This window comes from Euprymna scolopes, chromosome 30 (assembly GCF_053919585.1).
Source record: "Euprymna scolopes isolate OS-2025 chromosome 30, ASM5391958v1, whole genome shotgun sequence".
Taxonomy (NCBI): domain Eukaryota; kingdom Metazoa; phylum Mollusca; class Cephalopoda; order Sepiida; family Sepiolidae; genus Euprymna; species Euprymna scolopes.
In genome coordinates, this window is record NC_136511.1 from 10771701 (window position 1) to 10787538 (window position 15838).

The 15838-nt window shown below is 33.0% G+C and overlaps 1 protein-coding gene across 6 annotated transcripts in view; it reads right to left on the reverse strand.

The window, feature by feature from the left end:
* Positions 1-15838, reverse strand: part of LOC145254652 (inositol 1,4,5-trisphosphate-gated calcium channel ITPR3-like) — a 1190449-nt gene that overhangs the window by 46865 nt on the left and 1127746 nt on the right. For all 6 annotated transcript variants that reach the window (XM_080113294.1, XM_080113292.1, XM_080113293.1 and 3 more), the window contains 3 exons: positions 10984-11089; positions 5361-5476; positions 3373-3542 (listed from right to left, as the gene is read on the reverse strand). In XM_080113294.1, coding sequence (XP_079969420.1) covers positions 3373-3542; positions 5361-5476; positions 10984-11089 — 392 coding nt within the window. The remainder of the gene's footprint in view (positions 1-3372; positions 3543-5360; positions 5477-10983; positions 11090-15838) is intronic.

The following is a 15838-nucleotide window of genomic DNA, read 5'->3' on the forward strand; positions in this document are numbered from 1 at the left end:
CTGTTTACTTTATAATCTCGTTAGATTCATTAGTTATCACTCTTGAATACCTATAACCTAGTATATATATATATATATATATATATATATATATATATATATATATATATATATATAGATTGTTTATTATACCAGCATTATTGGTTACATATGTGCATAAATGTTTCAGTAAGATCCCAATTCAAAGATACCACTTCATCCGGCCAAAAAGGAGCGATATGGAAAGGAGAGTCAAGATTACATTCGTTTTTATAAGATATTGCGCTCTGGAAGAAACTGAGATGCATACTTTGTGAATATGAGCAGTAGGGACCCGGAATTGGGAAAGATAAGTGATAATCTCCTGAAGGCCGAAGGTTCAATCCTCATTGTTGGCAACCGAAAAATACAATTGCGAATTACTTATGGCTGACAGAATAAGAACATGCTACCCTCGTGAAGTAAATAAAGGTTTCCGCTCGAAATTCCGACCAAATTCCCGAGTTCGACCGAAACATTCCCGAGTTCGACAAAATACATCTGAAGAAGCTCGGAGCTTACATCGACCGAAATGGTGTGAAAATCACACTCAAGATTAGAACAGTAGTCCGATGAATCAAAATAAGACGGATATATATATATATATATATATATATATATATATATATATATATATATATATATATATATATATATATATTCAGACTATATATTAAGTTTTTAGATCTGCATCACTAGGTTTCCTTCCTCTTATCTATTAGCCTTTCTGGTACCAAAGATACTTAAGCTTTTATGCATTTTTATTCTCATTAAATTTATTTGCTAATTAACTTATCGCAGAATTAAACCTCATCGCAGTCCTCGCGCGAAAGAGTAGGATACAAAATATTTTAAATAATAATAATAATAATAATAATAATAATAATAATAATAATAATAACAAAGACTTTCGCTGGCGAGGACTACTATTGACCGTAACCAGTTATACAGTCTTTTTGAAATTTTCGCCGCTATTTTTCTTATGTACTGAATATGTGTTAATGAAACCGATATAAAATATATTCCTTATCAAATTTTAAAGATTTTCTATTCTGAAAGCAGTTTAAAAAATTTAATCTAAAAAGTTATTTCAAAGTTTTTGTTAAAAAAAATAAAGATTTTCTCACTATTCAGACCTGTATTACAAAGAGGGAGTTGCAAAAATGAGTTGTGGTGTGAGGAGAAATACAAATTGAAACAGAGAGAATATTCAGACATGTAATAATGCAAAGAGGGGTTGTAAAAATGAGTTGTGGTGTGAGGAGAAATACAAACTGAAGTAGAGAGTAGGAGAGTTTTAAAATATAATCTAAAAAGATAAGATACACGTTAGAAAAAGCATTTCTTCCAATGAATGAAAATTGTTAAACAAAATGTTTTTACTATAGGCTTTAAAAATAAAGGTACAAGATTCAATTTGGAATGTATTTATTTTCAAAGTGCACTTTTATAAATTTTACAAAGTAAGGTATGGAAATTTAATTTAAATTGAATCAAAAAATTACCTTGGATTTATTTTATGTAATGTATATTTTGTTGCAATTTAAAAACATTGTCTTTGATCTAGCAATTAATGATATTGATATAAAATTTTCAAAATGTACATTACATAAGATAAATCCACGGTAATTTTTAATTCAATTTAAATTAAATTTTTATACCTCACTTTGTAAAATGTATAAAAGTGCACTTTGAAGATAAATAAATTTCAAATTGAATCTTGCACCTTCATTTTTAAAGCCTACAGTAAAAACATTTTGTTTAACAATTTTCATGCCTTGGATGAAATGCTTTTTTAACTTGTAATCTTATTAATCCTCTTAAATTTACTTATCTATATTTATAATATTTCATTTTATTACATTAGTATAAATAGTAATTGTATCTATATTTTGTTATTAGGGAAGTGATATTATCCAATGGAGGCCCATGTATTTTACAGCTATCCTGTTTTTAAATCTCTGAAACAGCTACATGTTTGGCATCTGATGATCCCCACTTTCTATTGAACAAGTGAAGTTATGTTTTTTTTCCTTCGTTTTTTTAAATGTAGACATTTTAGAAGTCGGCTTATGCAAGTGCTCTTGCGATGGGTTATGTTTTTTTCCGGGAATTTTAACAGCATTCTTTATTTTAATTTTTACATGTTTTTTTTTACCAGTTTCCATGAAAGATCCAGAAACATGTATGCACATATGTAGCTAATAATATTTGTATAAATAAACATATCATAAACACGTTTTGTTCATTAATCGAGCACTCTTTAATAAACATAAATGTTTCAGTGGATCTACATCTAAGAAATAACTGTAGAATATATATATATATATATACGTTTTATTTTTTATTACCGTAACTTTCTGTTAAGTTACATTATTGCTTCAGCTACCCGGCCGTTTTTTTTGGCCGTCTGTAGCTTCCTCAAACTTTTACAGACTGTAATACTGTAATACTGTAATAGAAAGATACGGTAATAAAAAATAAAACGCATATTTGCTCTACAACAGTATTGAGCACTTTCTTCAGTTTTTATTAATTACCATTTCCACTATATATATATATATATATATATATATATATATTTATATATATATATATTTATAAATATATATATATATATATATATATATATATATATATATATATATATATGGGCAGCATTTTCTCCTTTATGCACGTTTCAGTGAAAAAAAAGAAAAGAAAAGAAATTGCCGTATTCACGATATGACTAAGTTTTCGATTTTCCTCGCGAGTTCTTCAATATTCATTTTGCTATTTCTTATCTCGAGTTCGACAAGGTTGAACCTATAAATGCGCGAATACAGCAAATTTCTTTTTACACTCGAACAGAATGTTCGGAAACTAGTCCGTCAAAAAGAAAACATGGATTGTAAGAGAAACAAACGAGATGTCTCTGCTCTTCAACGAAATATATATATATATATATATATATATATATATATATAGACACAGAGAGAGAGAGAGAGAGAGAGAGAGAGAGAGAGAGAGAGAGAGAGAGAGAGGGAGAGAAAGGAAGAGAAATGAAAGAAAAAGAGTGAGAGAGTTAACAAGGAGATAAAGCTTAAATGCAAAAAAAGATAAGGGATTCTTACTCTTATCTTGTAAGATAAACAGACAGACAGACAGACAGACAGACAGACAGATGCTAATGAAGGTAAGTACTCTAACTCTTCCTTACAAAATAAATAAATAAACAATAAAAAAAGAGCAAAAACAACAAAAAATAGAAAGCAAGAAAAAGGAGCGACAACAAACAAGCAGAAGAAAGAAGAAAAAAAGATTGAAGAACAAGTTTCGTTTTGTGTTTTCCGTGCGATAGGAGTACATACTCACCATCCTTTAGTAAGGAGAAGGGCGACTGGGTTGCTAAGAATCCGCCGCTGGTATGCAATATCTTTCATAATGTCTTTGGCCCATTCCATCAGATCTCGAATCTTGTTACTCGGTGAAGAACGATCGACATTCCACTTCAACTTCTCTTTCACTTCTTCTCGCAGAACTCTCTACAAAAGGAAACCACGAAAAGACATTGGCAAGACTAACACTTCAAGACCTGTTTTTCAAAAGTGAGAATTAGTTTATCTTATTTTCTTAACGGCTACCCAATTCATCACAACTTTTAACGTTCACAGGGAACATGAGTTGGAACTGCTACATTGAGAGCATTGCCAAGACCGCTGCGAAGAAGGTATGCTCTGTCTACCGTGTTAGAAAACTACTAATGCTTGAAAGTATCTTGTACTTCTATAAGGCCACCATTCGCCCATGTATGGAGTATTGTTGTCACATTTGGGCTGGTGCATCTGCTCCTCCCGTCTCTCGCTCTTAGACAAGGTTCAAAAGAGAGTCGCTAACCTGATAGGTTGTAAACTGTCATCTAAGCTTCAGCTTCTGTCCTATCGACGAAATGTTGCATCCCTCTGCCTGTTCTACAAGTATTTTAATGGTGAATGCTCTGACAAACTGCAAGCACTTGTACCTCCTCAGCGTAAATACCCCGACAAACCCGACTAGCAGCTAGATCCCACCCTTATACAGTAGATATCCCTAGATGTAAGAGAGCTTTCTACTCCAATAGTTTCTTCCCCAGAACTGCTAGACTTTGGAACACCCTTCCGGGTCTCTGCTTCCCCAACTGTACTGAAATGCAGAAGTTCAAGTGTAATATGAACAGACATCTTCCTGGCGAATTTCCTACATAATACCCTTGTACTTGATAATATACAAGTACTTGATAATATACAAGTACAAGATGTCTGTTCATATTACACTTGAACTTCTGCAATAGAGAGATTGAAACTCTCAGGTCATGGATGCATAAGTTCAATCACCATAACGATGCAATTTGCAATCCCCTCTGATCCATTCAGGCTGAACAAAAAATAGGAAGCATTATTTTTGGAACGCCTCTTGTAGTATCACCATCACCTCATTCTATCCAGGAGCCATTTCGTATGCGGTGAAAGAAAAAGCCTCCTCTATGCGCTCATATCAACTACTTTCATGTCCATTTTTTCGTATATTTAATATGGCTCATTTCATTAAATTCATATTCTTATACACTTGTATAATTTAACGCATGCTTCGTTTTTAGTATTTTGAAAATGAGATCGTACACTCATCAGAAATGAACATGTAATTGCCGAATAGCAGGTGTCATTGATTACCACAACCATAGTCACCATCGATTTTAAAATGAATAGTTTCAAAATAGAAAGAGAGGTCATAAATATAATTCAGTAACATTCGTTTGATTCATTTACATATTTAAAAAAAAATTAAGTACTATTACGATAAGAAGAAAGAGAACAGGCTTCGGTTCCAAAATGTACATCTCGCCTAACGCAATCTTCTACCTGTATAAGAGTCAAGTATGTCTTGAGATGGAGTACTTCTTCCATTCCTAGGAAGAACACTCTCCGTTACCTAGACAGAGTTCAAAAATTGACCCTGAAATCAAGTGGAGCATTATCCTTTAATTTCTCACAGCCCCTTTCTGATAGAAAATAGATCGTTAGTCTCTATCTACTCTAGCGTTATTTTTATTTATAGTATTTTTTAAGGAGTTCTCATAAATGGACACATTGCCGCGGGATTGCCTCCCTGAATACTACAACGTAGCCGTCTTCAAATCCAACGTGAACAAGTACTTGTCGCGAAACGTCCCATAAGTATTGTGCAACTTAGTTTATTGCATTTATCAATTTCGGTTGACAATCGTTCTATGCCATTATCCTTCATCTTCGAATGGTTCTTCGCCTTGATAAGTGGTAACCCAAGTTTAAAAGAAAATTGAATCCATGGTAAAGCATTGTACTTACCTTATTCCTGACCCTGAAATTGATCTTCTGGAGACAGTCGTCTTTGACGATTTCAATGGACGAGCAATTCTTCTTGTAGAAGTTAAAGGCCTTTTGCTGCTGAGCCGTGATATGTACTTGAAAAATTAAAAAAGATATAAATAATAAATTCAGTAATTTATTTCAGATGAATTAAACAAGAAAAAATCTTTAAATAAACAAGGTCATCGCAATGAGATTACAATTTGCAGTATAAAAAAATGGAGAAACAGTTTTTAGACGTTGTTCACCGAGTGTCAGGGTTAATATGTAAATATGCACAATGCTGGATGTTTAGTGGGGTGGGCATAGATATATACTGCAAATGGCAGGTCGTTGATGGGGGAAAAGAAAAATACCTTGCTCGGTTTAGTTAGTAATTTTGTTTTACGGCACATCGACCACATTTAGGTTCTTCATGCTGAATCCAATAATTTTGGAGAACATTTTTATGCTTCAAGTCCTTTATATCTTTCATCATCAATTCGTTTTGCTTGATTTCGTTAGTTTGTAGTGTCTATTGTTTTCGTACCCCGCCCTGCAGAGCATTATTGAACTTTGCAGAAGATAAAGGAAAGGGCTATGCTATTATTATTTAGTGCGTTTCAAGTCAGGAACCCAGTAGGGAAGTGAAGAAGAAAAAAAGAGGAGGAGTTTCTTTTTGCTTTGCAGAGCATGATTGAGTTTTGCAAAGAGTTAAAAAAAAAGGTTTTAATGTATGGTGCATTTGAGTCAGGAAGCCAATATATTTAGACAGCCTGATCTTGTAGCTTGGAAGCAGGGGTCGTAAATCAATTAAGATATTGTCTAGCTTTTTGAAATAGTAATGTCTTCTTGAATGCCAGACACCATACTCTAATTGTAAACTACCTGAGGCTAGAAAAGTTAATGTACATTTCAGATAAGAGGTGATTTGCTCAGTGCTAAACCAGCCATTCATTTTCGAGCAGGCTGATTGTGTGGTCTACCTCAAATAAGATCAATATCTATATATTCCCCAAACAGGCTTAGATACAGAAATATACAAGTTTCAGAGAGTTGGATATTTATCTCCCTGTACAAATGCAATGTATGCTTTACGGAGTGCATAAATGCATTTTGCTGACGACAGGCTGGTAATGAATAAATATCCGACTGGAGTTTGATTACGCAAAATTTTAATTTTCTACTTAGTAAAGTGATTGTTTCTTTAAGCCTTAATTCCATTCTGTGATTGCGAGCCACTTGAGATGTTACAAAAGTTATGTTTATATAGTTAATCAGTTTTTATGCCTATAGTATATCAGCTGGTAAATCTTGAGTGGTACCGGAATATGGTCCAATTGTTATTCAGGAATATATATATGTATATATATTCAAGAAAAATGGACAGAGATGTCAGTTGGGTATCCGTGAGTATGATAGAGATAAGCATCTGTGCCATAAACTAAAGAACTATTTTTGCTCGGTTTAACATGAATAATTTTTTTCACGCTCTGAGAATAGCTAGGAATTTAAACGAATTGGTCTATTCGAATGCAGGTAGAAGCGAATGTCGTCCTGACTAAAAGTATTACATAATGGACAGCCCTATGTCGGATAGCAACTATATGTTAATTTTGGCGAAGGTCAAACTAAGTGCAAGTTCAAATGACACCAAGTTTAGGAAATAAACCGGTCCCCATAAAAGACGATGAATAGAAATATGTAAAGTTAGGTGAGGCCAAATAGGTTAAACTAGAGTAAAATAAAGATGTGTCAGATTTACAAAAAAGATCTATGGAACGCGCGCTGGACATATCGCCAATTAAACTGTAATAACTGAAAGGAAATATTTGATAATCGTCAAGAGCAAAATATCCCTTAAACTCCCTGTTCGCTGTGTCCAACTATTTATCCTTAATGAGGTAGTTAATTAATTAGCTAAGAGAATACTAATCTCTAGTTATTTCTTTCCAGAATAAACTTAATGCTTAACATCCAACGAACATCTTAGTCACTTTTTCTATCCAGGCAAAAAGAATTTTAAGAAATGAAAACTTTACACAAGCTTGGTAAAAACCTAAAGTATCATTGTATTTTCACAAAATAAAATATTGTTACTTGTTTTAAAACTAAAAATTGTAATCATATTTCGGACGAAAAACATTTCTTATCGCACTAACTGTAGGCACATGACAAGGTCAATATCGAAATCAAACACTGAATTCGAAGACATTTAGTAGGCGATCAATCACGACCTGTGCATTAAAATGTTCACAAAAGGTTAAAAATCTGGACGGGCGCAAAGAGCGAACTGTCGACATTCCTCAGTGTAGGCGTCTCAGGCGATCGACAATAAACTCTTATAAAGGGAAAGGGAGTTAAGTAACCCTTTATACTGGGGACGGTAATACCTTGGAGGGAGCTATTCTTAACATCTATATATATAAAAGCGAAAATGTATGTATGTATATATGTGTGTTTGTATATCTGCTAAAAACTTTCGACGGACTGAACAAAAATTAACAAACTTGGTCTCATATGAAAGCCCCATCCTTCGCCCGACAAATATCGAACAATTGGCCAAAAAAGTTAATTTTTTCACCCTAAAATCAGCACGTTTCTACAGGGGGGTCAGCAAAAACCGTCCTCTCATGACGAGATCGGTTCCACGCATCCGTCAGACGACGTCATAACATGATTTAGTTTAAATATTTGAAGAACTGGCACAATTTAATGTATGTCGTGTTAGCTCAGCGGGTTAGAGCGTTGGGTCATTATCTAAAAGTTTTGGGTTCGAATCGTTGTGTGAGATGTCTTTTTTTCGATTTTTTAAATTTTAATATTGAAACAGGGTTATTTAAGCCATTTTTCACGTAACGTTCGTTTTTCTGTTTTTTTTTTACTTCGCTTATTCTTAGGTTTTCATTAACACCCTCCACCCCGACTGGCCACATACACCCAAATACACCCGGGTACCCACCGATTTTTTTAAATTTTAATATTGAAACAGGCTTATTTAAGCCATTTTTCACGTTTATTTTTTTAGTTTTTCTTTTTCAGATTTTTTAAAGAATTTTAACGTTCGTTTTTCTGTTTTCTTTTTTGTTTTTGTTTTTCCGATTTTTACATTTAACACCGTTCGTTTGCCTTACGTTAGTTTTTTTACTTCGCTTGTTCTTATGTTTTGATTACCCCCCTCCCACCGCCCGGGTACCCCCCGCTTTATTTTTCAGATAAGTTTTAACGTTCGTTTTTCTGTTTTATTTTTTGTTTTTTTATTTTACTTCGCTTATTTTTAGGTTTTTATTAATATCCCCCACCTCCGCCCGACCACACACACCTCCAAACACTCTGGCAACGCCGGGTACCCCCCGCTAGTTTATAATAAAGTTTTACTCAACAATAAAGATAAACCATTTTTTCTTGTACTTTTAGATGCGTGTACCGTGATAACACGCGAGGTAAAGATTAAGTCATTAAATGATTTACGAGATGTTCATAGTTCTTGGAAACAGTTTCTTGGAAATAAATGTTAGGTTTTTAGAACCAGGAATAATCGTGAGGACTTTATATATATATATATATATATATATATATATATATATATATATATATATATATATATATATATATATATATATATATATTTCTTAAATAGAGCCAGGTAGGACTTGAGTAAAAGAGTAAAAGAACTGTACCAAAAAGAGATAAAAACTTCCTCCGACTGAGGCAATTGTTAGAGAAAAGTGTTTCTTCTTTTTTCAACAAAAGGAAATAAAATTTGTTATATTTGTTAGTTCCAGTAAAGTGATAATGTTGCTCCATAAATGTGTCTGATGCGACAAAAGGTTATTTTTTTGGGAGAATTAATCCAGTGAGATTAAGAGGCTTTAGGTACATGGCGTCGGAGTCGAAAAGCGCGTTGCTCATTCGTGCTACTGCGTCTTGAATTGAACTGAACGGACATCTAACTCAACTGATTTGGATTGAGCGCGCAATGCGCTTTATATGCTTCTGGGTGGCTCCCAGCGAAGACTGTTAGTAAAAGATTTTAGAAAGGGTTTTCTCTGAGTGTTAATTGGACAGAAAATGGACATCCTGTCACGTGGTATTGCCTTGTCCTGCGTCCGCGCGAAGAGGCACAGTTTAATTTTTACTTCTACAGAATTTGCGTGGGTGGATACGACAAATGTACGTGTAATTGAAATGTTCCTTATCCATCCATTTTGATGTATCTTGTGTATCGCTACAATATGTTTAAATAAAGATCACATTGGAATGCAGAGGGATGGATAAAATAAACTCTAAGGTGTTTGCAAACTCATTTTATCATGTACACATTAATTGACCAATGAATTAAAAAAAAAAAAAATGAAACGAAACAAAGACCCATAAATTAAAGGACACCAGTGTCTGGCCTAAATACAATGCTCCCGCCTTCATTTAACTAAGCGACATACCCTCGAGTAGTTTAGATTTCAACTGGATTCTACCGTTTGTTGTTTACAGTTATAAGAATTTCAGTCGAAAAGGTGAGAGGTCATAGACATAAACTCTTTAAATACAATTATTAGAATTTGGGAGCTAGCAGGGCTACCCGGCGTTGCTCAGGACCGTATAAAATGAAGTTGCTTTTGAACATAAATATTATTTTAAGATACATGAATATTTTTGACCATGTATCATTTGCTATCGAGAGCAAAATAATATTTTACCTACCGTAGGACGGGTATTACACAACGCATGTATGTAATAAGTGTACCTTCACTCGCAGACAGGTGATTTATAGTAAGCAGTAAGTATTAGTTGATCAATTTATCTGTTTTTAAGAATATGACATAATAAATCTGCATAATTCGATCAATATACGTGATTGTTGGAATATGACTATTAAGCACACACTATTACTTGATCAGTGTACGTAATTTTCGGAATGTGACAAATAAGAACTTAACATTACTTGATACACTACAACATTTATTCATGCGGTTTGACTTCGTTGTTTATTAACGTCATATCAACCCTTCAAATATTTATTCATGTCGTAAATGTACACTTTTTATTTGCATGACCTTGAGCGAAATAAGACATGAATTTTAGTTGTAGGCGTAGCTTGACCTTTACACCAATCGAACCATTTATTTACATGAACGACCAAAAATTAATGAAGAAATGAATCCTGTATAAGAAAATTATATCGAAATTATTTGAACCTCTTGGGAAAGTACTAAATTCATCGATTTTAATAATCCTTATCCACGAGTGATTTTTAGCCTTAGTAAATTTGTTTTCTTTTTAAAAGAAGCAAAAATAATAATGCGAGATACTCCAATTAATTGTGTTTTACTCTTAGACGAAACGGGTTACTACGATAAGGGCCAGATTCATAGAAGGTTACCTGGGTGAGGAGTTGGGCAGAAATATGTTTGTTTACGTTACATTTAACTTGCTGTATGTTGGTAGGGTCGGAGAAAAGGGAGTAGGGAGGGAATTTCAAAGTAAGCTGTTCAGGGAAAATCTAGCGACATCTAGGGGCCTACTCAGTGAAGGGGGTTGGATTTTGCTGCTAATTTGCTAGGTGTCACAAGTATATTTCTCCTCTTGGGTAAAGATTGGGGGTGTGAATACGTGTCATACTTACGTGTGTTTATGATTTTCGGATCAATATCATGCATTCTAGCCAAAATGAGGTAAAAGGAAAAGCCGACGTCCATGTACGTGTCTGCCAGAGGATCTTTTGACTTGGGCTGTTTAAGACATTTCGAAAATTGATGCAAAAAAAAAGAAAACAATATTTTACACATGCTAAAAACAATGGCGTATTTGCAGAATATGTGCGCGAGACAATTCCATTTTATTTATATTTTTGTTTTTCAACAATACCCACAAATGTTGAGCTTTTATAAAATTTGGAGAAGTTTTACATTTTTAAATGTTCGAGTATTTAAATTTCTCAAACATTTATCGATCAAACGATTGCCACTTCCATAAGAAAACAATGTTGTATTGATCTAAAAAGGAATATTAATTAGCGAATAAAACCTTTAACAACGAAACAATGTTGTGTTAATAAAAATGAGTAATGTTGTATTAACAAGGAAAATGTTTAACAAAAACAATATTAAAAAATCAATAATAATTAAAGAACAAATATTTAACAACAAAATGATGTTAAAATAAACTACGAGAAGTATTACTAATTACCGAACACACATTTTTACAACGAACTAATGTTAATAAAAATAAACAATGTTATATTAATTAAAAATAAATCATGTTATGTTAATTTAAAAAGCAATACTGTTATGTAAATAAAATAATGTTATGTTAATAAAAATAAATTATTTTATGTTAATAAAGATAAATAATAATATGTTAATAACAATAAATCATGATATGTTAATAAAAATAAGCAATGTTATGATTATAATAAAATACGCAATGTCACGCTAATTAAAATGTATAACATTATAAAACAAAAATACGTTTAAAAACATATGCTGCATAAGCCACATTCCCGGAGAGTGAGGTTAGACAATAAATTTGGCCAGAAACGTAACTAAGGGTCACGTGCTGAATTTTCGTGTGGTCAAGTGACAGCAAACAAAAATGTCGATCACAAGTCTATAACCGGGAGATGACGCCAAATTCCTGAGCAAACTTGACCTCGCTTGGACATCATCTCCCGGGCCTTTACATAGACTTGTGACCGACATTTTTGTTTGCTGTCACTTGACCACACGAAGATTCAACACGTGGCCCTTGGTCACGTCTTCTGGCAAAATTTATTGTTTAACCTCATTCTCCCGGGGATGTGGCTTATGCAACACATAACAACGTTAGGTTAAATGATAAGGAATGTTGATTAACCAACAAAATATAAAAAAAAACAAAAAACAAAAAAATTATTACTGAATCAATATTAAATACCAAAAACCAATGAAAAGGTTGTTTACTTATTTTTAATAGAAATAAAAATACTACACATTTATTTCGTATTCAATAAAACAAAGTTGATTCGTTAATTTAATCGAAAATAGATTTTGTGAAAAATAAATTAGACTTGTCTCTTGCACATTTGTCACACATTCTGCAAATATAGAACAACATTTTATTAAAACGCTTAGCAAGGACTATGTTATTCCAAATATAAAGTGACAAATTAACGGATCGAATAATGGACGTGACCCCGTTATATATATATATATATATATATATATATATATATATATATATATATATATATATATATATATATATATGAGAAAATAAGAGTGGAAAATTAAGTCACAAAAAACTATATATTGGTATATATAGAATAATTAATTTATTTAATAAGGCTGTACATACATTTAGTTGGGAATAAAGGAGACTCTTTATACCAAGGTATTTCGAAGCCTAATGCTTCTCATCAGAAGAGTAGAGAAGATGCTAGGTAACATAATAGAAATGTGACGTTTAGCGAGGGATTCATCAGGAACGAAATAAATCAATAAAATTATTGATGCTGTTTTTGGGGAACTATATTGAACTCTAAGATAAAGGAGGAGCGTATTATATAAAGTGTAATGTAAAAAGGTGTATAAGGCTTCTATCATAGTATTAAAGAGTGTAGGTGGTTTATATGTTTAAACTCAAGGGGTATTTGGGTAGTGGTTCTATTTTATCCGTATGTAATATGTATAGTATCTAGGAAAGGCTTTACGCTAAAAGGTATTTTATAAACACAAGTAACCGAGGTAACAACAACGCTTAGAGACCGTGTATGTTTTCAGGCGTAATATTATGATGAATGCGAGAGGGTGTATGCTAAGTAGGATTAAGAAAAAGTAACGGTTATTACAACATTACTTATAAGGGACTATATATATATATATATATATATATATATATATATATATATATATATATATATATAAGAAGGAGAGGTAGTTCGCTTGAAGCATTGCTGGTAAATAAATGTGAAAGAGTATAAGAAGGATATAGCAATACATGGGAACTGGGTGTTAAAATGATGTGACGTATGGACAAAAATAAGTAAATGAAAGAGGTTGTGTGTAGAGCTTGTTTGTTTTTATATCTTCATATATCCATTTATTAAAAAATATTGGTGAAACTGATACAAGGATGCAACATTGCGGCGATGGGACAGGGGTGGAAGCTTGGTTGATAATACGAGATCTATTTGATTGGAAAATAATATTTAGACTTTGTCGAAGATGGAGAGATTTGTTGTAGTGCACCAACCCGGTGGGCAGCAATATTCTGTACATGGGAGAATGGTAGAGATATAGGATACTACCCGGTGTGAGTAATTTTCCAGCACCATAGAGGGAATCAACTTTTTGCAGTAGACTTGGCAATGTCCTCAATGTATTTGTAAACTTAACGCAACATTGCAGCTATGAGACAGGGCGGGAGCTTTAGAACAGTGTAGTACCTATTAGATTGGAAACTCTTTTTTTTTGTATCTAATAGTGAGAGACTAGTGGTAGATGCACCAGTTCAGATAATGAAACAATACTTCATTAATGGGCGAATTGTGGCTTTGTAAAAATATAAGATACCATCTGTCACGTTTCGGCTTGCAATATCACTTTAATCGCTAAACGCGTAGATTGAATGGATGCAAATTATTATAGACGCGTTCACAGATAAGTGTAAGAAACTTCGTCTGTCGGTCTATCACGATGAAATTTGATTTGATATATTTTTTCAGTAATAAATCACTATTTATCAAAAAAAAATTAATCGCAGATAAGGTCTGATGAGAGAGAAGAATATTCAGTCGAATGACGAAAAATACTATGAGAGGATTGAAAATGATCAATTGAACTTATATTACTAGTGAGTATTTGTAACGTGTGATTATTTGTATTTGTTGACATTTGACTTGAAGATGTAGTCAGCTAACGGAGAAGCTCCATGGTAATGTGTGTCAGATGTATTTGGGAAGACACTATCTTGTTTGAAATTCAACCGGATGCTGGACACACGAGCATAGAAAGTTATTTTCGGTTGTGGAATGAAGAATCATAGATTGAAACCCAGTTGAGCATTTTCTATGGAAATAATGATAGAGAAGAGAAAAGCTAATAGAATCTCTTCTACGGAGTGCACCAGTCATTTCCGCTAAGTTTGAAATAGCAAGTTCCTTACTACGTTTTATGTTGATTGTATTTGTTCGATCATTCGAACTACTGTTCTCATCTTAGATTTTATTCTCACAACGTTTCGGCTGAAAATACCGACCTTCTTCAGATGCATCTTGTCCATTTCATATAATCTGTACGGGCATTCGAACGCAGCTCTTTCTACGAACTATCTTGCTCATGCTCCATTAGCCATGGCTGGGTAGAATTCTTAATTGTATTTTTGATTTGGCATGCACTGAGGATTGAACCTTCAAGTTTCAGAACTTATTATTATGTAGCACATATATTCGTTCCCCGATAAGTCATTGCAGACATTTTAGTGTGAATTTCAGTATGAACACACACACACACACACACACACACACACACACACACACACACACACGATATATATATATATATATCGTGTGTGTGTCTTCAACAAACATTGTTTAAGACAACAGAGAGCCTTCGTTTGATTAGATCTTATTTTATTCTTTCAATTTTTCTGATATTTTTAGTGTGTGAATCGAAAGAATTAATATAAGATTCATGTGTAGTTCGAAGTTGGCCGCTATGTTGCTTTTTGTCTTTTGCAGAAGGCACCTTCAGAAGGGCTGTGTGAGCATTAGTGCGAGGAAGGCTTGGAGTTTTGTTTTATATAGTAGTAGCGGTGAATACGTGCGAACTGTAGTGTCCAGTGTGGGAGAGAGGGGTGCTCAGTTCTGTAGTCAGGACTAAGCCAGTTAGGGGGCGGGGTTTACGACATGCATTTTAGCTGGATTGGAATGTGATTTGATTAAAGGCAGGTTTTTGCGTTTTAATGTGTATAGCTTCGAGTATGTTTTAACTTATAGAAGTTGGTTTCGTGGTGTATTATTTTTGTGTTGCGGACAAGAATTTCTCTAACTTCGGGTCAGTTATGTTTTTTTTGTAATATATATATATATATATATATATATATATATATATATATATATATATACGTTGTTGTAGACTGTGTAAAGTTACAAACGTCATCTCGAAATGTCTGAAACATAATACGGATGCAAGAGTAAAAGCAAGTACCTCCAAATTTATCAATTAAAAATATTAAAAAAACAAGTTTTGTTTCTAAATTTAATAGCGCACCATTTTTCGTAGGGGTCAAAAAGTAAAATTGCAGACCACACACACACACACACACACACACACACACACACACATATTAATACTGCATAATGGTATGCAAAAAATGAAATATCATCTTTATATGAGAACTTATTAAGATAATGGAAAGATAAATATATACTAAATATAGAAATAAAAAAATAAAAAAAATCACGGTGAAAATAAAAATTGAATAATTTACAATATTTATTA